General features: G+C 40.7%; 1 protein-coding gene across 7 annotated transcripts in view; it reads right to left on the bottom strand.

Moving 5' to 3' along the window:
• Positions 1–21,263, bottom strand: part of myo16 (myosin XVI) — a 105,547-nt gene extending 84,284 nt beyond the window's left edge. For 3 of the 7 annotated variants that reach the window (XR_317470.3, XR_317471.3, XM_005948829.3), the window contains exon 1: positions 2,660–3,302. Coding sequence is in view for 2 of the 7 variants with exons in the window: in XM_005948829.3 (XP_005948891.1) it covers positions 2,660–2,687 (28 nt within the window). In the remaining 5 variants the exon portion in view is untranslated. Of the gene's footprint in view, positions 1–2,659; positions 3,304–13,615; positions 14,092–21,141 lie in introns of those variants that run through there. The other 4 variants (XM_005948832.2, XM_005948833.2, XM_005948831.2 and 1 more) reach the window with 4 other exon arrangements.
• Between the last annotated feature and the right edge of the window lie 2,644 nt (positions 21,264–23,907).

Below are 23,907 nucleotides of genomic sequence, written 5' to 3'. Positions count from 1 at the left end.
CACACACACACACACACACACACTTCCTTCACAATACATCAGTGCCATCTGCTCTGGACAGACATGTAAAAAAAGCGTTCTTTTGTATTCAAGTTCCAGACGGGAGTGGTGGGTGGGGGTCATTATTATACTGCTCATGCCAGGTGCTTCAACTGTATTTTATTTTGGGAACTTGGCTAACGGTTGAAACACAGAAACACACTCAACCTACTGCTTTTTCTAATAATATACGACAATGTGTCTCCACAGTCTTGCATTCTCAGTCCCACAGTTGTTGCCTTATTTTTCTCCTGTTCTTATATGCACACGTGACAAATTAAAGGAAAAACCATCATAAATTGTTTTAATAAGGTGTTGGGTCACCACATGCCTACAGAGGAGCTTAATTGCAACATGACATTAATTCAGTGAGTCTCTATATCTCTTCCGTGGGGAATTAAACATCACTCTGCCAAAGGATATCCCCTCACATGATGGTCGTTCATCTAAAGTCTCACATAGATCTTCAATTTGGCTGAGAGGTATTGGCTGTGAAGACAGTATGTGATTCATATTAACTTTATACTTATTTCTCCAATCAGTGATCCTTCATGATCTACGGAAGGGGGGGCATTATAATTTTGAGAGAGACCACTGCCATCAGGAAAGGAATGCTTCATGACAGGTTAAAAGGGATCAATTTGAGCAATCTTGCATTAATTTATAGTGACTCTACCCAGGAAAGATACACGTGAATCTTAACAGTGTCATCAAAATACCTCCTACGACATATCAGAGGATGACCTTGCTGTAGGCGTTCAAGGATTAAGGGTTTTTTCCTTTAATTTGACTGGTGTGTATTGTGTCATCGTATCTATTTCATTCACTGCAGAGTTGAAGATCAAAAAGAAGAAGAAAAAGATGAAACAGACCATCAAGACCAGACACGTGTAGTGCATCACACCTGCACATACACATGCGCACACCTCAGAATACTTTTCAGTCCAAACCCAGGAGAAGAAGTGGCATGTTATTTCCTTGATTACAACAATTAATCATTTTTACGTAAAATAAAAACAAATGCAGCAACCGTCACATCTAGATCATACTGATATTTTGTTCAATAACTTCAACTTTTTAATACCCCCCCAATAATATAGATTATTGTTTTCTGATCAGCTGACTGTTTCTTGCCTCAGTCTCTGTCCTCACTGTTCCTACTGCTTGTTCCTTGGTTGTATCCTCTTTGTCCACACTCTTTGTCACCCCAATACATCATCTATTAAGCATACATTCAAGGTTACAGTCACACAAATCCTTAAACTCCCAGTCCATGACAGACAACAAATAAGATGACATATTAGGGCAGACAGCCCACACATGAACTGTAGGTGTACAAAGCATGTAAGATAGATGGGTATAAAAATAGGCTAAATATGAGGAGAGTATATCACTAGAAACTGAACATTTTTGTTCAGCTTCTAGTAAGGTGCACTTCACTTTCCACATAAAATTTCGTGCACATCACATCACCTTTTAATAACCTGCAATTTATTTTCAAATATTAGGACATAACGTCTGCACTAAGTGGTCAAAATAACAAGATACACTGACTCTTGCTACTATGTGATGAATGGTTGTGGACAAATACATCAGACCAGGAAAGGACTAATCGGAAATGGGTCTGAATGAATCTGGGATATGGATTAAGTGGATATGCAGAGAGAGAGAGAGAGAGAGACGGGGAAAGAAAGCGCGAGCTTTCTTCTTCTGCCATCCCATCTCCAAGCTATCAGTTATTGATTAAATGTAGAGCATCCCATGCAGGCTCCAGCAGGCTTTGGCTAATAACACAAACACCATTGCAGGAGGTTGTAAATGGCAAAATACCACACATACACATATACAGTTAAATGCACACAAACTCACATTTATGGTGTCTATAAGCTGCAGACACCATAAATATGCAGGATATGTAGGAGAGGGGATGTGGATGATTAAGAGGTGAGGTGGGTTCTTAGAGTGAAGGAGAGACTTTGACAGCCTGCATCACCTCTATCATAGCACTCAATTATCTTCCCTCCTATATTCTCCCTTTTCCCGGTCTTCATTGCTGTTGCCTCTCAAATATTTGCATCTATCACTCAAAATTTGGCCACATTCCTTATGTCACTCCTTCCATCCATTTCCCAATAATGCCATCCCCTCCCTCTCTCCCGTGCTCCTCTAAACCACCATCAGTTTTCTCTCCATCTGTCTTTCTCTCCTTGAAACCACTTTCTCTCTGTGAGTCTGTTAGTGTGATGTGAATATGCCAGACACTCGTGGGAGCTGCATCTTTGTGGCTTTACTTCATCTTCCTTTCCTTTCGTTTTGCTGCTACCTGCCGCATTCACTGGTCAACTTCACTCATCTGCAGCAGCTCTCTGCAGCAAGCTCACACACCCACTTACCGAACGAACACACACACACACACACACACGGGGGGGCACAAATACCCATTTGAAGTTTAGACCACACCGCTGCTGCGTCTGCAGCAAATGACCAGAATTCTTAAGCATGTGAACTCATACAGTATGGCAGCTTGAACATACAGTAAGTGCTAATGCAACAGACACACACCCATGGCTGACAAGTCTACTTGCATGCATAAATATAGAACTGCTGAATGGCTACTTACAACATTTGATGAAATGGTAGTGAGACATTTTCTGAGCAAGTCAGACAGTCCAACAGTCAGGTAGGAAGGCAGGCAGGCAGAAAGGTATGCGGGGGAGTCAGTGAGTGAGGAAAGCAGGCAGATAGTAGGCAGCTACAGGTTCCAGAAAAACTAACTAAAGCAGAGCTCATAACCGGCACGATACATTATTAATCTGGCTCACTGCATGCTATCCAAACTCTGTTCCCCTGTCTGCATTATTCACCACCACCAGTAGCAGCTCCGGTTGCAGCTCATGCAGCATCTACATGCATACTGTTCATCTCTCGCTTTCTCACACACACTCTCACACACACACACACACACACACAGACATGCACTCTCTCGGTCACCCCTTCGGCAACACGGAGCTGCGGCTGGTTCTAGCTCTTCTCGCCTACAGCCGGATCACCACTGCACAACGTCTTCCCAGCCATAGCCAACACACGTGCTCCACTGGCGTCACTGACTGGCAGCCGGCTCAGCCCACCTCCTGTTCAACACACCCCCAATGACGCAATGCTCTTCGCCTCCTTACACACCCCCCTCCTGGTTTTCTTCACACACACACATATGCAGTGACTCATACAGATGCACGCTTCTTTGGACTATCCTCTACCTTCTCAGCCCAAAAAAAAAAAAAAAGGCGGCAAGAAAGGATCCATTGAGCTATATTATAGATATAACGCAGAGAGAGCGAGACAGACAGATTGTGAGGAGGGCTGTTTGATTAAACTGAAGAATTGCAGACACAGCAGGGGGAGCAAGAGAAAGAAAAATAAGCAAGAGGCAAAAAGAGAGGGGAGTGTTAAATTTGATAGGACAGCTAAAGACATAGAGAGAAAGAGAGGCGAAGCTGCTGCAGTGCGGCTTTTGGTGTGGTGACAGGTTAAGTGTTCATCAGCGGTCTTAAACTAGCCTCAAATTTACTACCGATAAAGATAGTTTATAGAACGTTGGAGCTTGAGCGCAGTACGTTTAGCCGCCACTATAATGCACTTATCATGCAGCAACACACCACAGGGCATGGTGCAATATGAACTATGTGTGTCTGTAGGGCGATCTCTATGATTTTGTCCTTTAAGGCTGATTTGCATTTACTAAGCTTTGTGTTAAAAAGGGATTTGTGCAGGATGGGAATGTGAGAAAGAAGGAGGAAGAAGAGACACAGCGAGAACAAGAACAGAGAGAAGCTGAAACACACTTAAAAAAAAAAGGATGATAGTAGTAGAGGTTAACAGGGTGTGTAGTGTGTGAATCAATCTGGATTGCGACGCACATTTTAGAAATCTGTGGCGTGGCGCTTACACATCTACAGCCTGAATAGCATGCTGATTTTCCCGTGTGAGATTTTGAGGCACAATCGCTGTCAAATATGAGCGAGCAGAGATGGGATTAAAGCACGTGAGAAGCAGGTGAGGTTCACTCCGCGTTGGTGGCGAACAGTGAGGAGTAACAGAGCAAACTTGAAAGAGACTGGGGGAAAAGAAAAGACACACTGGGAGTTAGATTTGTGTGTATGTGTGTCAGACTGGATACTCGAGTAATTCCTGTCATAGGAAATCAGGTCAAAGCAACTGCTCACTGCATCGTATGCAAAGTACAGCTTGAGCAACTACTACAACAACTACCGGAGTAAAATCAGGTGCCTGTGTTCAAGTGTGTGCAAAGACTGCACTATGCAGAGTAATTCAATCGTACTGCTACATGTGTTTGCACACAAATACAGAGACAACAGACAAATTCACATCTTTACTGCACTTGCAAGCCAAGTAGTAAAGTGTTTTTGGGATAACACAATGACTATCCCATTATCACTTTTGAAATGGAGATCGCACAACAGTACATTCTGACAGGGGAATGTCATGCGTTCCCATCTAAATGTCTTTAAGCATTAATGGCGCATGTTATCTGCGCCTGCAGTAATAGAGACTTAAGATGCCGTATCAGAAAGCGGTGGCTTGCTGGAAAACTGGAACATGAGGTACTGTAAAACAGAGTTTCAAAGTGAGACATCACCCTAGAAGGGAAGTCTGTGGCAACAGAGACAGGACAATAAATTGTTGACACGTAATGATCATTTCTATCTCTCTGCAGCCACAAGTAAGCAGCGAGATAGAGTGAAGAAAAGAGATAAAAACAACAGATGTAAGGACTCCATTGTATATAACAGCCATCTATATCTCTGTCAAAGGAAAGCACGGCTGCAGTCACTTGTGTAACTATCCACAATCTGTTTTCTTGGCATTATCTATCTATGTCTTTATTGTTTCAAAGTCACTCACAGTGTAGCACATGTTGTTTCTGGTAGAGACTGAGGCTCTCTTCTTCTTCTGTGCAGCACTGACAGGTTTTCACTAAGGCAGCGTTTGATGCACAGATCATAAATTTCATTCACTTTGACACAGCGGTCACTCTGCCATCATCACCCTCAGCTGTCAATCAATGCTGCAACTGTGTTACCACTATGAATTTTGTGCTTGACATCCTAGAGAGTGAGTACATTTGTTCTTACGTGTGATCTCTTCAACTGAGTTCAGTGGTGACGGATCCAAGGTGCAGGAAAGGTTCCTAATAAAGGCAAAGCCAAAGGCACTTAGCACTGTGAAGTGTGAGGTATTATATATTAAAGGGGACTGTGAATTCAGTATTTCTCATTTCCATTTGATAGATTTATTTGTGTAAATCCGTTCCAGCTACTTACAATCCCATATATTGTATCATGCTATTGACACAAGGTGCTCAAGTAAACATAAACCAAACATAATTTGCTATTTCGTGTATTTTTTTTAAATGATCTGTTTAACACCTGCAATCATATTTTTTTGTTCTGTTTTGTTGATTTTTTTCACTGCACAAAGTGTTATTATCATTTTGCTAATCTGTCCTGTTTTTCTTACATTGGTATCATTTTTAATTTATGGTAATTGTGCTACTGACAGTACTTTCTTCATTCAGGATTCAATTTAAAATCCTCTATATTAGGTTTGGTCATAATTGTTCATGACAATTGGTCGAGCCCATTGCCGACTTGTGCTGTGAGGGCATGAAAAATAATTAACTTGTAGAGCACAATTGATGAATACTGGAGCAAGATTCTTCCTTTAGGTTGTGGAGAACGACAGTGGAGACACTGATTGAGACTATTATGGATTCAGCTAAGAAGCTAGCTCAATCCATAATAGACAAGCTAGCTGCTAACTTGGTGCGCATCACCATTAGCTTAATGATATTTGTTAACCTCATCTGTTTGTTCATTCAGAAGCTTCAAGGTGTTCTTCATCTAGTTCCTAGAGACTGGTTGGTGACCTCCTGGCAACCACTGGTCCCTAGGGAAAAACAATTATTCCCCACTAGTTGTGAGTGGTTGCTATACTCCCCACTGCTTTGCTTGCTAACAGACTGCTGTAGTCACCCATAGTTTTAACGGAAGATCTGTCTACAACCACCACAGAGAGGTAGCGAAACCTGAGAAAGTGTGTCACAAACTGGAATCTGAGAATTTCTACCTTCAAATTTAGAGCTGCTTACTGCTAAAGCCAGCATGTTTCAATAGGTGCAACCTTTCCTTTGAAAGTGAAAAGGCTCTTTTTCCGGTAACCGTTTTTTTCAAGTTTCAATTCTACTCAGTTAGAAAGTGTTTGTGGACAAGTTGGCCTCTTCCCAGCAAACTACAGGTGACTCGAGCATTCTGCTAGTGGCCAAAGCAATCACAAAGAAGTTTTTGGTGTAGGACCCTCTCTGTGACTGATTTTACTCAGCATCAACCAGCAACTTCCAGTAACTTCTGGCCAGCCAATCTGGGAGTACACATTTTTCACACTTTTCTCTTCAGCGACCAAATGTTGTCAGGGTTTACCATCTGGTGCCTCAGTCTATCACGTTTGTGTGGTCTAATACAAAAATAATCCCAAGTATGTGAGTTTATTTATTTATTTTTTTGCGGCAAGCTCATTCATGCATGTGCATGCATGCGGGAGTGGGTGGCACTGCACATGTATCAAAAAACTGCAACTGTCTGTTGTTGATGGTGGCCAGTAGACAATTTTTAACATACTGCCCAAGCTTTCTATATTTTTCTCTCTGTATTCTGTGTGTACTCTTACAATCTGCTGTCAGAGTTATATTTTTTATGCAGGTTTTATGGTAAGATTAGTATTAGTATCAATATTGGTGTTGACAGAGTACATGCTAATTTACACTCAAATGTAATCAAAAAGGTCAACGTATATTCATTGGCAATGCAAACAGCTACACTAATACAACTGACAAATTACTGAACTAATAACTACACTAATATTTCCTAAGCCACACACATTATGTGTTAAATCTTTTTGAATCACCTTCTAAACCGAATAATTGTGCAATCTGATCATTACACAGTAGCAGCTCAAGCCAGGTTTAAATTAAATGGCAGACTATCTAATATTCTTAATACCAGTTAATAACATAGCATCAATGTTAGTTAATTCTAAGGTGGATTGCTGCCTGCAGGGGGAAGATTTAAGCATTTCTCTGCACAATGCTGCAGATCACAGAGAAACTACCTATAAATGCAGAAAAGAGGTCAAACAGCATTATCCTCTCTCATTTGTCCTGTTACTAGTCTTACTAAAGCACCACTTTGTTTCATTGGATAGTTTGTTACTATGCATCAGTGACATAAAAGGTTGCATCAATTATTTCAAGGACATTGCGGCCTGTCACAGTGCATTAGTGGAAAACAAATTGAATATACAATGATGAACAGAGGTCGAACAGATGAAGGTAAAATGGTATCAGTCCCAGTACCAGTCAGCTATGCCAGGGTGACTCAATAACAGACAGGTGTTAACAAGCTATGCTGAGCCTGTGAGCTTCAGCAGCTCCCAGGCACTGACCTAACAGTCACAACTGCAGAATTGCATGTTCTTATAAATCAGATTTATGGGCTTCAGACATGGCAGGCAATTTCATCTTTGACCCATTCATTTTTAAACTAACAAGCACAAACAAAATAATGCCTGTTGTGTTCAGTTGCTGGATCACACTATGCTGAATCTTGTTTTCTGAATTGTTTTGCTGGAGTATTTTATGAACACACAGGTATACGATGCAAAATAACAAACCTTTTGATTTTCACCTGCTAGTGACTAATCAGCTGGTTTTGTACTTCTTTTTTGCCAGAAAGAAAAGAAATCATAGATGAAACAGTTTTGAAAATGGAAACATTTTTTTGTAAAAAAAAATAAAAATAAAAATAAAAAGCAAAAAGCAATTTTTTTCTTCAAAGGAAGGCACATAAAAATGCTTTGCTTTGCTGTCAACACCAAAATTCAGGCATTTTCTGAGTGATTACATGAATCAGCCATTAAATAAAATGTTTATAGTAATGTTCAAACCCGTATGACGACTTGTTTGTTTCAAAGATCTGAAACGTTCACCCACCAGTGTGACAAGACCTGCAATCTGCTTTGGAGCTCCCTGCCAATCACGTGTGTCATCCCCATTAATTTATTATTCAGCTACAGTTGTATCGTGACTGTAGGCAGTTATAAAGACAAACACGATCTGTTTGGGAGATCAGTCAGCTCGATACGCCCTCAAATATGGTAAAAAGCTCCCCACTCTGAAAGTGTAATTCTCTCGCCAAAGAAACTGACAATCAAGACAAAAGAAAATTCTGATTAAGTGGTTGATCAAGATTCATGCAGCTATTTTTTATTTTGACGTTGAGGCATAGGTTGGCTGGACTAAAGTGGCAGCCATGTAAACAGGATTGTTTGTAATTTCACAGTTTAAGAGTCAACAAATGACAAAAGACTGCAGTAATCACTTCAGCATCATCTAGTCCGCTGATTGCTGAAAGACTGATACAGTTCATTATCACTGCTGGCCAGAAGAAGAAAGAAAGAACGAGAGAGAAACATGAGAAAGGCGAGGGAAAAAACTGTCAGAGTGAGGAGAACTTGAAAGACAAATTACATAAATTAGTACATGACAAAGGCAGAGACAGATGAGAGCTATAACAATTAATAACTTATGAGTTAGATTCTCTCCTCTCGTGCAGGCTTCGCTTTCTGCCTGTAATTACGAGTCTCTCTCTAAATCCCTCCCTTTCCCTCCTCTCCCCCACTACGCAATCCCTAAAACTGGAAGAGAGTCCAGTTCTCGCTCTGACTTTGTTTATCCTCCCAGCGCCAAGCAGCTGGCACAACAAACAAACGCGGGAACACAAAGCTTCGGCGAGAGACAATCAATAACCAGACAAATAAAAGAAAAGTACAAGCAAACATGTGAACAGCTCCAAGTCAAGCAGCACTTAGTGAAGAAACAGCATCCTACTCTCACCTGCTCTCAATCTTTCCCAGCTGAATGAGTGACTGGCGTCTTACACACAACACTGTGTGAGTGACTCACAGTGACTCACGCGCAGTTGGCTTCATCTACTAATCTACATCACCGTTCAGCTTCATGTTATCATGCTACAAACAGCTGTTTAAATTCAAGTACTAATGTTCCATAAGATGCCTGCTGTGTATCTGAGCGAATGTGCACAAACACACACACTGTGCACACTCTACTTGCGCATGCACAACAACGCTTGACCAGCTGTTTTTTGGCAATGATACAGAGCGGGTAGGGCTACACACACAAACCTCCAGGATATATATTAACGCACTGGCCGACGCTACATCACATGCATCATGCGACTACTTTAAGTAAACAAACACATTTTACAAAACAGACTTTTACTGAAAAAGTGACAGGCTGTCACTTTGAGATGCAATCAGATTGAAGGAAAGGAGTCCATTTCTAAAAAGACCGCACCTTTTGTTCACTCCAGTTGAAGTCTTTTGTAATTATATCATAATTTCATGTTACGTAACTGACTTTAAACTGACAGCAGGAGTGTAGAAGTAAAAAAAGGAGATGGAAAAAGACAGCTGTGATTCCAATGAAATACAGGGAATAATAACATGGATACTATTGTGTTGCAAGCAAAATAGGAAAATAGATTGTAAATAGGACAGCAACCTTCTTGTATATAAGGAAAATCAATGGTTGCCTGATTGCATCAAACGTTTTTGGTATTGGTGACCGATTACAGGTAGTTGCGTTGACCAGCTGGTCACCCAGAGGCTGAACATGCGACATACACAAACTCTGAGCGATCACACAGGTCAGCTGGTGGAAGGCGACCTGTTTTGCCTGTATTGCATACAGATTGCATGTAACTCATCTCTAACTGATAGCACAATGATACAATAGTTTGTTGTCGTTTTATTGCAGCTGACTGTGAGCGTCCACAGATCTTCGAAGCAACCATTTCAGAGGCAGCAAGTTCACGGCTCACAGCTTCAAAAAGTTGGGTCTTACTGCATTCTCCAACCACTGTTTCCCCTAGTGTGATTGCACTATTAACAACCACAGCATAATTATAGTCCGGAAGCTTCACCAGTTTAATGCAAATCTAATCAAGTTGCTTCTTGAACCATTTCCATGTTTGTTAACAAATTTTGCATTTCACTCTACTCTTGCAAAACAGCTTAAATGGAAGCTGTAAGTCTACCATAAAAGTAATGAGAAGAAATCTGTGCAGCTATATTTGTGTGTTGTGCTTCTAATACACCCATTCACACACAAGTTAGAGTAGCCAACTGAGATGGATTAAATACAGTAGTATTCAAATCTTTGTAAATCTTGAGAAGAACACAAAAGGCCTGTTCACTGCAGGAGCTTTTACAGAAGCTCCTGCAGTGAACAGGCCTTTTGTGTGGAACATACAAATGTGTGGAACAGAGATTATATGACAAAGAGAGAGACAGAGTGAGACAGTTTATAAGAGAACTGTCCAAGTCACTATGTAAATATGTCAGTATGATCACATAAATATGCTGCAGCAATCATGATGCTCCACAAAAACTCGTTATTTGTCTCTGTTAACCGATCAGCTGACACAACACAATAGCGTTACATACTGTAATTCTGTCAGTAAAGACGATAAAGAAAAAGTACTGGTTGATTCACTTTTTGTCATTAAGGTTAAACAAAAAAGTCACACACACAAAAAATTACATTTTGATCAAGAAATTGTCTGTTTTCATTGCACAAACAGCTCCGCTGCACTACACAGAATCCTGTGAAAGAACCAAATCCCACCAACTTTGCTGCTTTTGCCGCTATCCAAGTAAAATGAATGCAAGAAGAAGCATCATATATCTAATAAATCAATGTTTTAAATGATGACATGATAATTTATTATTATTTCTAATATTATTATGGAGACATGCCACCACCATGCTGATAAGCTAATACTGCATTACCAAGTTTGTAGGTGTAATTTTATTTTAAGCTCACTGTGTAGGTTCCAGGATTACTGTCAGCAGTCAGTCATCTGCAGCTTCCCACAACATAAACTAACAATATGTCAGCGTTATCCAGTAATCAGATTTCTCTCCAAAGCTAAACCCAACGAGGAACTGTAGACTGCAGGCTACACAATAAATATGCTTATATCACCCAGGTACAGTATAGGCACAACTCTTCATGTTGCTAAGCAACCACCATACTCTTACTTCTTTGTAGTAGTCATAAACAGAGAAGAAGAGATCCAAAGTTAAGAGCAAGGTATTGAAAAAAACCTAAAGACACTGTGTAAGTGACACAAGAAAACATGCAGTAACAGAGTGGGATGGCCTAGATCTGACTTCAGATTATCTGCTCACAACACTGAAACAAAAGCACTATCTTAGGTACTGTTTTGCTACCGGGCAGTTTTGTGTTCAGAGCGAGTGATTGGACATCCTTCATGGGCAAGCATTCTGTCTCAGGTGATGCTTTCCAGAATGCCGGCAGCCTCACACTCACTCAGGTGAACTTTTAAAATGACCTGTATACTGTCTGCAGTGGAGCACCTTAACATCCATACTAGCTAATACCATCCGGTGAGCCTATAGACTGTATATAAATGAGGTCCATCTAGTCACCATGATGTCACCCATTCATTTGAGCCCAACATTTTAGATCCTCACAATCTTGATTGATTCTGTCTTCTTTTTCCAGTTAGCAGAGATGCCACCTGCTGGCCTTTAGAAAGTATGAAGGTTTAAGCTGTATCCTCAGTACCTTGACTTTTTAGATGCACAAGCTACATCCATCATTTACCTACAGTGTGTGTCTTAACAACTCTTTATGTAAAAGTGTAGATGGTGTTAATGCACATGCTAAAGAAAATAAAAAATAAATGGAAAACAATAAAGGTTCATATTCTATAAGAGGCTAAAAAACACTGTCTCGCTGTGTTTGTAAAAACATCAAAGGAATTTGGCATGAAGGCAAAGGCAGACTGCAGCACTGTAAAAGACGATGTGGCTTTCACACATGCGATTCTCTTTTTTCTCTTTATGAAAACATGTTTTTGAAGCGTATGGATTTCCATGTTTTGATTTAGTGAAGTGTTTGTTTTGTTTGCTTTGCTCTTTTGTTCTGTGGTTGCTCAGTTGTTTCTTTTGTTAAAAATAGATTTTGAATAAATGGGCTGAAGGGTCCATCTCGCACTTTCAGATGTCCTACAGAATGACACAAAATACACAAAATAAACTGCACAGACCTGAACCGAGGAAACTTTTTGGTTTCATTTAAAAACATTAAACTTATCCGACACATTCAAACCACACCGTGACTGCGTTAATAACCACGATCCTTTTGGTCACTATAACTGTGATTTGAAAATTTTATATCATTTCATCTTTAACACATAGAAACACAGTGTGACCCACATCTACGGTATAGTTGTCTGCATATCCCAGTGACAGTTTTATCAGTTTCACATTAAACTGTCTGAAAGAGCCTCATGTATATTCATCCTCTCTTTATTCATAATTGATGCCCTGAGCCTACCAACAGTGCTGATGCCGGACAGGCATATTGTCTGGGGAATTCAGCCTTTCCTGCTGTTTTTATAACTAAGTACAGTATTCTTCCTTTTGCTTCTAAACTATTACATTCAGTGGCTGAATTATACAATACTATCTGTTAAGGATCATTGCTAATGCACTGTACCTCTTTGCATATTCTCTCCAGACAAGAATAGACAGCACACACGTAACAGCTGAAAAGATGTGAAACAAACCATCTGGACTACGCATATTACAACAAAATTGTGGACCAGTGTGCGTGGATAATGGATTATGCTTTCAAAATCACTTAATGTTGATCCTTTGATCACTAATGTAATCTGTTATATGTCACCATTCTGGATGCTGACCAACAGGAAGAGAAACTGAGCAAGGACTTTGATTGACTTTACTGTGACCTCCAGCCCCTGCCCTTCAACTCTGTCTGTTTGTCTCTCAGGGGTCAATACAGGTCAACTTCCTCATTAATCACAAAGCCAGCTTTGCCAACGGACTCGCAGCACATTGGTGCACTGCTAAGAAAGACCACCCGTAAATTAAGAGTCAAGTTCACTCTCCATTGGTGGAAAAGCTCCACAGCTCCGCCGCTGAGGTGCTTTCTGAACAGAAACCAGGTTTGGCTTCTGAACGTCTCGTTCACGCTGCTAAAAACAGAGGCAACAAAGAAGTGACCTTAAGGAACTAAATGAAAATGACATAACAGCTGAAAGCATGAGCAACAAGATGACAACAGATGCAGTCTCAACAGCTTTAAAGTGTGAAAATCTGTAATCAAATAGATCTCATGACAGCACGGAAATCTTACGCTACACTGAAATCTTTCTTGCACAATCAGCTGTTCATTCCCAGCCATAATAACACACTAAACTAAGTGTCTCGTGGTATATTTAGACCCACGACAACTGCATGGCACACCATATGCATTTCCTTTCATTCCCAAAGACACACATGACACCCATGCTCCTTAACGCATGCATGCGTGTTCTCATTCTGTGCCGTAGTACCTGAATACTGTTATCAAAACAAAAGTCACACTCACCATCAGGCTCATGAACAAGAAGTGTTAGAAGGAGAGAAAAAGCAGAGTCTCACCAGTGAGAGCTCGTCCACAGGAGACACCACGGCACGCAGGCGAGAGAAATGTGTCCGCCTGACGAAAACCCTACGAGAGCAGCCTGCCCGTGCTCCAAATCAATTTCACACTCTCTCACCTCCCCGCCACTGTGATGTCATTCATTCATCCTCTTCCCCTTCCCCGTAGCCATGGTAACTATGCCGCTTGGAGCTGATCATTCTTTTACATCTGTCTTTCTATCTCCCTCTGTGTCCCTCCCCCTCTCCAGACCTCGCTGAGCCCAGCCCACTCACTCCATCTGAGGGGTGCAGTTACACCCCTAGCCTCACAATCATCCACCCCTTCTTTCTATTCCCCACTATGCTGCTCTGACAAATGAGGAGGAGGGACAAGGAGAGGGGAGGCGCCTGGATTTGCTTCATGTAGTGTGCCCTGATGAGTTTGTGGCCAAACAGGGATAGTTTGCCAAGGAGACCCATGAAGACAGAAACCGGCTACAAAGCCAACTGCCAGACAAAGGAGACAAAACAGAACGACATGAGCTGTGTTTTTGGAGCCAGACACACCGAAAAAATATAATGGAGGTTAAATGCTCACACACAGGTGTGTCTGAAACCCCTTAATGTGCTCACACACATACACCCAAACACTTAGTCCTGTAATGTGGTGGTGATGAATAGTTAAGGGCTATCACCCTCTTTACTACAGAGCTGCACTGGCAATAATCCCCACAGTGACCTTGGATTTTCCCCTTGTTAACATTTGTTTTTTTCTCAAAGCATCTTTTCACAATTTCCACATGTCCATTACAGCCTTATTTTAGCCATTTCACTGTTAGGTTCTACTCACCTACCCACCATGCTGCTGATTTAATATTCTAAATCTATCTTCCTTCATCTCCAAGCACACATACTTTAATTCTCACCTGCAGAACTGGGAGAGCCACTGAAAGGTATGTAACAACAACACATATAAGAAGGAATAAAGTTAAAAGTCAGAGACAGTAATGGTTAAAAAAAATCATACATCTACAGTCACTGAAAAGGCTGTAATCATGAGAAAGACAAAGCAGACAGCAACATGGGGGAAAGTAATTATAATACCAAGAAAAATAGAAATGCTTAAAGTAGATACAGAGAGAGGAGGGTACCTCTGAAAGGGGAGATCTCCTCTTTGTTGCATATCTTCACACATCAGCTGTTTTTAATTAGCTTCCTGTGCTTTCCTCCTGGATAATCTCTCCATCTGTCTGCATCAGTCCTAGTCTGTCACTCTTAATCTCTGAGTCGCTACTCATATAATTAATGCGGGTCTTACCCAAACACCAATACAGTACCTACTGTTTGAGCTTATTAAAGTAATTATTGTCATAATTAACCTAAATTACAAATTGACTGATCCATTACCCTGAGAGGTGGCGCAATAAGAATTTGTATTTTACACATACATATGCAGAAAGCATACTATAAGCCTACATTAAGTGAGGGCAAGACATTAAAATGAAGGTTTACATATTGCACAACAACTCATTGCTGTTGATCCAATTTAATATTTCCTCAAACTGGCTAAGTAAGGCTAGAAAGCTAGCTGTCATTTTAGAGCAATATTGTCGATCATCCCAAGACTTTGTTAATAACAGTACAGAAGTTTTAGCACAAAGACAAAAAAACTGCTGTTTCACTTCATTATCACCCAGTTACATCCCATCACTCCTAATTTAATGGTAAAGAATGAATTTAGCTATGTTGACAAAGTTAGCACCTAGCTACAAGTGATGCCATGGTATTATAAATGTTCCAGTTGCCTTACCTTAACAAAAATTAAAAAATTGTAGTCATGACCACACTTGTTTTCACTTATAAATGTAATTGTTCTGAGGTTGTGATGCTGAAAGCCCAAGGAGCTGCAAATTAAGTATTTTGGGTAAACAACATCTCAGGAAGTTTTAGAAAAATAGCAAACCTCCAATATTGTGGTTGTTCATGCAATTAGCTAGTTAGCACTATTTCCAATGAACATTTGAAAAATCTTGAATCTAAAGTCTAAAGTAAGCAACCAATGACTAAAGCAATATAAAGATTTTTTTTATGCTAATGGCATAAAAAGGCATAGCAATTTTTCTCCATCGTAGTAGCTTTAACAATGGTGTTATTATTAGCTTATGCTACATATATTTGTAATGTAATGTGGCTTGAAAGTCTTAAATGCTGATTTGAAATTAGACCATATGACTTATCTGAGGAAAGATTTAAACAAATCCTATTTTTAATTATCCCTAATTTTAGTAATACATAAAGTGTGACTACATGATTTTAGTTTGTTTTCCAATTACTATAAAGGTCAACACCTTTGAATGCAAGTGCTGTGTGACAGATAGACTTTTCTTGCAGGGATTTGAATCCATTTCTTTTTTCATAATGAACTGCTTAAACAGGGACAAGAAAAATGAGCTGATTTAATTAATTTACTTAATTAATAGTTATCATGTGTTTCATTGTGACAAGATTAGACACCCTCACAAAGCCGCAAAATGTTCCTCTAATCAGTCTCTCTGAAATGTTTTCCTTTTAATATTCCACTGTCTCAGTGATCACAAAATTTTATCACTTCCCTATACCAGCCTGTACTGTTCAGTCTAAGGCTACATAGGCAATGATATGAACTTCTAACACTTAGCTTGTACTTAAAATCCTTTATTGCACTACCTATTATCACCTCCTGCCACATATCGTGTGCGACTATGGCTTTAATTAAATTACACACTCTGTAGTCTGGTGCAAGGTCAACTGGAAAATGTAAGAGAGAGTAAGGGAGTTATAACATGGAGACAAAGTAAAAACAAAGAAGGCAGGTGGGAACGATTTAGAGGTTGTTACATTTTGGATTGGTAGTTATACAAAGGGATGCAATTACAAGATCAATAAAATAAAAAATAAAAAAACACACTTTTAAAACACACACGTACTAACACAAACACTCTGGGAGTATGTGCATGTGTGATCCCGAAGCAATTTCTTCCACATTATGGTATGAGACATTGCTTTACAGAGACGTTTTCCTTCATTTCAGACCTCTTATCTGTACCTGCAGAAATGAACAGATATTATGATAACACTAACTGGGATCTTTTATCACCCTTTCCTCCACACTTTCTTTTTACCAAACACATTATCCTTCACCTCAAATCCTCTCTCCTTCATTTCACTCCAGCTTTGCTGTAAGTGATCCTTTTTCTCAAGAATTTAGGTCACACACTCTGCTTTTTGCCTCACTTCTTTTGCCTCACTTCTGTCGATAATCCTCGATCTTTCATTCTGTGGACAACAGTCTAAGGAGGATCTTCAGGAGATCAGCGTGATGGAAGTAGGAGTGTATTGTAGCATTGTCAAATGAGGCATCATGCCTCATTAGCTAATGCCTTAATTTGATTAAGGTTAAATGTGAGTGATGACATGTTTGAAATCAGACACACAAACATCACAGCTAGACATTATCTTTCATCTCAGCAAAAACTCCCCCCATGGCTCCTTGAATAGATCAAAGCGGCATTTTTAAAGGGAATACTTAACCAATCCTGTTCAAATCATTAGCATGGCTCTGCTGATGCACTCACACTCAGCGCTCTAATATCAGCCACTGTAGCTACAGGCAAAAGAACCTGGTAGGTGGACAATTATTTATGTGCAACGGCAGAGGGTCCACTTGTCCATATGATGGCAGAAATGGAGTAGCCACATTTTACGCACCTGCCTTCAAACAATTTTCAGACAGGCGAGCGAAACAGCTACTTCATGAGCTGTTCTCGCAGCCTCTCTTTCTATCCTACTTGTTTCTTCCTGCTGAGAAATGCATTCATCATCCTCCCTCTGCACCATCCAAGCCATGTTACACAATCGAGCGATCTCAGCTCCCATTCCTAAATTACCTTCATAACATTAAAGTATCTGCAGGCTACTTATGTGTTGTTCTTTTCTCTCTGTGGGGGGGAAAAATCCAGCAGTGTTAACTGTGGTTTTCACATAAGATAAAGCTATCCTACCCTCATCACTCGATCAGCTGATGAAAGGTAATTCATAAATACATGTAGCAAAAGCAAGTCCTGGCAAGCCCAGACATCGACCCTGACACTGATGTCCCTTTATGACACAGTGTCCAATTATAGGAAGTGAAACAAAGTCTGCAAGGCCACCAGTCACATACCAGCAGCGTCACGCCTGTATTACTGTGAGGAAGTCTTCTATATAAAGTGAGATCACATAGAGGACAGCCTCCATCTCCTTAGGGCTTAGTCAACCTTTGTGTCAGCTGCTGCACCTGTTTAGCATTGAACCCATGCAGACTGCTTTGATGATATTGTTTCATCAGATGGGGGAAAATCTCAGACAAAAGGTTTGGAGCCAATCCAAAGCTTGCTGCAGGAGTTCCTCTCCTAAAAACACGCTTTTGCTGCTGCTGATGCCACGAGTGCTTTTCACCACCTGTCATTAACTTTAGCTGCTGTTTGAAGCAGCTGTCCAATCCTATGGGTTTTACTCATAAGAATAGCAGTTTTCAGACGGTTTCATCCCATTCTCAAGCTTATTTTCCAATTCAGGCTCATGATCTATAAGATGAAGAATAAAGCACTTTTCCCCAAAAAATTTGCTTCCAATTCTTTAGGAAATTTGTGCCGAGTACCAAAAAAAATGAAAAATGTGATTTCTGATTGGATTTATTAGCTGCTATTATTATAGCACACCCGAATACAACCAAGGTTTCATAGCTGGAGTAAAGCTTTGGCAAGGGAGAGGGCAATAACTCTATTTCTTTTTTTTTAACTGTCATTAATCTGAAAATACAGGAATTTGGTGAATTTACTGTTGTTCAAACAAAAGAAACAAACAAATAATGAAATAATTATCATAGATCAGGAATCTTTTCAATCCTGATAATGTTAGTAAACAGTCCTTTTCTTTACAACACACTCCTAATATTGCACATTTCCATCTCAACTCATAATTCAAATAAATAGCACAGTTGCTCTGGATTACAGCTGGCAGCAGTCCAATTTAATCCATGGCATTCCCAGATGAACCCCCTCTACCCCCTCTTTTGTCTGCCCAGTCAGCCTTCTGTCCTCTGACCTCAGGCGCATGAAATTCATCTATCTATTCAATGTCTGTGAAGATAGTTTTTTTTGTTTGTTTGTTTTTCAAAAGGAGGCTTGGAGGCTTTCTGTCAGAGTAACGCCAAGGAATTTCAGTGAGCGTGATAACCGTGCAGTTCCAAACTATGAAGATATCAGCTGGTGGACAGGCACAAAAAATATAGACAAAGATGTTTAATCATCCCATCTCACAGTTGGAGGTGTTGAAAGACAGAGTTTCACTCATCCATCCTTCCATCCATCTATCCATCCATCCCTTCTCACTTATCCAGTTCAAGGGTCAAATTTGTGTTGGAGCCTACGCCAGCTGTTACAGGACAAGAGGCCAAGTAGACCCTAAACAGATAACCAGTCTGTTGCAGGGCTAACATGGAAAGACAAACAACCATTCAAGCTCCCATTCAGGCTTTGGTCAACCTAACCCCATGCATGTCTTTGGACTGTGGGAGGAAGTTGGGACATGGAGAGAATCCGTGCAGACTCAGAGGGAACAGTTGTTGTCAGTTCCACACAAAAAGGCCCCACCTCCTTGGTGGAGTCAAACTCAGGGTCTTCGTGCTGTGAGGAAATAGTGAGACTCTCTAGTTCTGAATTCATTTATTAGATGGAGGAAAAAGATATCTAAGTGGTGGCATCATCTTCTACCTTTACCTTTCTCCATTTTATATAACGTTGACTTTCAGAACCAGACACTCTCTCCTAGAGCTCTCTTGAAAGGTGGTTCGCCCCTTAATCATACAAAAAAGGTGTCATTTAAATCTTGTCAAAGCCATGGGGCTTCAGCATTGCAACACAGCTGGTGGGCTACTTTACATGAGTGAAACAGTTGGTGGTTTGTATATTCTTTGAGCACCACTGGAGTTCTGATAGCAGCAAATCCATCAAAAACCTCGCTTGCAGCAAAAGGTCTTTGCTCAGCCACCACCCTCTCCTGCTCTTCATCATCATCCTCCTCGAGCTCATAAATCAACCTATAATTATCAGGGAGGGTGGTGACTAAGTCTTGAGACCATGTGGCTCAACAGCTGACCACAGGACAGGCAACTGGGCGCCCTTGTGCGGATTACACAGCATTTAGTAATGCTCCACAGAGAAAAGAAAAGAAGCAGCAAAAAAAGAGAGTCTGGAATATAACTGCTGGAAAAATGGTACTGTTAAAGTAACGTGGTGGAGACAGTCTTTTGAGTTTAAAGAGAATGATACCTCTGATACTGCCAGACAGAGAGGCCCACAGTCTGGCTGAGCAACAGGACAGATGGGAATAGCACACAGACACATATACAGCTTGTTGAAAGGGACGCTGTGACTAAAACAAGTGGACCTCCTTGTACATCACGAGTGATTTTTTTACACTGTGTTTATTAGTAACTGCTCTGAATCATATCATCCCAAGGGTTTAACACCAACAAGTTTAACCCGCATGCACTCAGTCTTTTCTCTCTCTCTCTCTCTCTCTCTCTCTCTCTCTCTCTCACACACACACACACACACACACACACACACACACACACACACACACACACTGGGGTGTGTAGACTCTCAGTCTGAATAAGACCATCTGTGAGCTCCAGAGAAACAAAAGCAGTTTTTTTATTCTACACAGCCAGAGTCATCATCTTGTCGGATACTGAGCTATCTTATGTCACACCAAGAAAAGGCTTTACACTCCATAAAATCTATTCACCACCCATTGTCACCCCTATTTTTCCTGGCTGTCCAGTCCTCTATAGTCCTTCTTTTTTCTTTCCTGATTTTTTTCCTCACTTTCTGTAAATATTTACACATAGGCTCTGATTGTACACATCACACAACCACATAGAGCTCAGGTGAAAGTTGCCCAAGGTCATCTGAAACTGGGGCAATCCCCAGTTGACATTCAGTACCCTAAAGGTTTTTTGGAGGGCTGCGTGTTTGTGTTTGCAGCTGACAAGCCAACAAACCTGTTTCCCTTTTTCTGCTCTGCCAGTTAGCACACATGGAACATCTCCAGGCAAACAACAGCATACAAGAGGGACAAAAAAAAAATGAATAGAAACAAAGGCCGATCTACAGACAGCAAACAAAGGCAATACCTACAAGCAAAAAGAAACTCAAAATATGTATAAACATCTAAGTCAAATCAAACTATAGCAGGCATTTTACCCTTTGTAGATTACTTGTACGCTTAGGAAATTCCATTCATGCAAAGGGCAAATTGTTCACAATCATAGTTTTGATTCATCCAAATATTTGCCGGTGACCCAACAGTATGCCATCGGGCCTTATGTGACCGACCGAGATAGAGGAGCTCTGAAGTCACTAAACAACACAACACACGAAAAGCATTAGACATTTAGCGCTGTACCTCAGTGTAGCTTCTCCCTGTGGTTCTGTGCAGATAGCAAATAAAATCCAGAGACAATTTGGTCTCAGCTGCAGAGATCTGAAACACTCAGCGAGAGAAAGCCAGAGAGAACTCAACTCCCATCTCTCTCTACATCTACACCAATAGGCTAAAATCCTCCACTCACATCCCATCTGAGTGAGAGAGGGGGAGAGAGAGTTAAAAGGAGAGCGGGTGGATTGGGGGGGGGTGTTGGAGTGCTTGCTTGGGTGAATATAGGGGAAAAACTGAAAGGGAGAGTGAGCATAAGTCAGGGAGAGAGAGTGAAAGGGAGAGATTTATGAGTTTGGTTTTGTGTAAGAGAGGGAAAACAGAAAGAGAGGAAGACAGGAGTTTAAATCTCTAATTACAACTGCTTATCACAAGCCCATGAGCAGATGGTAGGAATGGGTGACAGTGGACTTTGTACACACCACTCCGTTACGCCCGTCTTTTGCTTGTGCATGTGTATGTATGTGTGTGTGTTTGCATGCCAAAAAGGAACGTAAGCACATATGCCTAACAATGAGGACAGCTCGTAAATAGTATGTGCCTTCTCACCTAACGTCGCCTTTTTCTCACAGGGTATCAGTGCCTGTTGCTCTTCCTCATCAGCATGAGAATGAGTACTAGAATGAATCTCCACACGCATCGGATGGATTTCATGAAATACATACTTGTGTTCTATTTTTCTATCATCAGGTCAACATTTCAGTATTTCTCCAGGACTTTGGTTAATAAACAAGAACAAACAATGCTGAGCAGTCTGCGGTGCAAATTAGAAAATGATCTCACGCTGAATCACTAACCAAGATGGTGAAAATATTTAACATTGTGCCTGCTACTGAAAATCAATCACAACAAAATAAAAGTACTTGCAACTACTGGCAGACTCAAAAACATGTAAACAGTATAATACCAAGAATTGGTGAAATAAAGCCAAGTCCCCAGAAGCCACGAGAAAGTGAGGGAACAAAAAAAGTGTAAAAATAAATAAATAAATGACTAATTGTAAAGTCTGTTATTCTCTTATATCAACTGTTGAACTGATGGTGTATTCAGGTAAAATTAGCAAATATTTTTTATTTACAGTATATACAAATTATTCCTTTTTGTCCAATAGCTTCTAAGTGTGTGTGTGTGTGTGTGTGTGTGTGTGTGTGTGTGTGTGTGTGTGTTTAAACAAATGTTGCGGGCTGTGTGTCATCCAAAGCCCGGGCTTGGAGCGGTGAAGAAGATGGAGAAAGAAGGAAAGAGAGAGGGGGAAGCAGCAGAGTTGTGGCAAGCCATAATCTTTCTCCCCCTTTCTCATCATCCATCTGATGTGCTTTGCTCTCTTCTGCAATAAGCTCATGTCCCTGAGAAAAATGCCTGGAAAAATAAAAGATTCAATAGGAAGAGCTTGAACGGAGACAACTTTCAAATCTGCTCAAACTTGCCTTGTATCCATGCAGATTGCTGTTTTGTGATGGTTTGATTTTTTGGCAGGAATATATGAATTATAGATCAGCTTATATTTGCAGATCTCATGTGGACAGGGGAGAGAGGGAGAGCATTTTTAAACCCAATCACATGTTTGCAATGTTAAAAACAGATAAACCTCTTATTCGGCTTGGTCAGTCACGTTTTTCAAATCAGAAACAATTGACATCTAGCTGAATCCAAAAAACCCCCAAACTATATTGAATGGCGAGCACAGAACACGGTGTTTAGGATGTAGAGTAACGGATGGTGCAATCCTGTTTGTTGATAAACCAAATCCTCACTTAGAAGAGAAATCCATGCACTGCCTCTGCCAGTTCAGCTGGAGGGCTCTGGATCAGCCTGATTACTCTGGGCTGACAGCAGCAGATCGAAGTAATCTCCAAATTCTATATAAGTATGTACACGAAACAAACATATAGCACATTTAGCTGCTGTGAGCTAATATGAGCAGTGCACATTTCATTAGTATTTGTGGGAGGGCAACAGATCTACATATGTACACAGTGAGAGTCAATGCTCTGCAAAAGTGAATGTCTGTCTGCAAACTCTGATGCCTGTGCAAGCATGTTAGTGAAACGAGGCATGCTTGGTTTTATAATCAGGATTCAGGGATCACCTTTACTCACTGTCATCTGTCTCACCTGTCCCAAAGGTACCAAACAGGGAGAGAGAGAGAAGGAAAGCAAGGGAAGTACAGATGGGAACAAAGAGATAGTGAAACCCACAAGGGATAGAATTGGAGAAATGAGAAAATAAATGAATTGAAACTGAAGATTTCTTGGAATTTACCCACTGTTAGTATAACAGCGCTCCTTTAAGTAATCTTACTTCTCTGTCAGAGTAGATAATGTGCCTTGTGTAGCTGTTGAATAAAGCAGAACAGGTAAAAAGGTCATTTGTAGAGCTGTTTTTCATCTTTATTTCTTTAAGACGCTCTTTAAAATATGATTTTACAGACGTTTCGGAATATCTGCTTTGTGCATCTTTGATATTTTAAACACTGTATACACGCACCGTGAGTGCACGGGTGTGTGAACTACACACAGTGCCAGCATGAGCGCACAGCAGGTCTCATTTCCTCATTCTCCGGTCAGACACTGGTTTCTCTTTTGAAAGCGGAGCCCAAAATGACATCAGTTTCCGCCAAGACACAATTCGTCACCATGGCACCGCACGAAGACATTTTTGACCCAGAGGGAGGAGCATCATGCTTGACACATTTATAGCAGAGGTCTTTGCTCCACTCTTCCCTCTTCTCTAACC

Source organism: Haplochromis burtoni, unplaced genomic scaffold, assembly GCF_018398535.1.
Source record: "Haplochromis burtoni strain Fernald_Lab_line unplaced genomic scaffold, NCSU_Asbu1 Contig_289, whole genome shotgun sequence".
Lineage (NCBI taxonomy): Eukaryota > Metazoa > Chordata > Actinopteri > Cichliformes > Cichlidae > Haplochromis > Haplochromis burtoni.
Note: the sequence above shows the minus strand (reverse complement) of the source record. Positions and strands in the feature narration are given on the sequence as shown.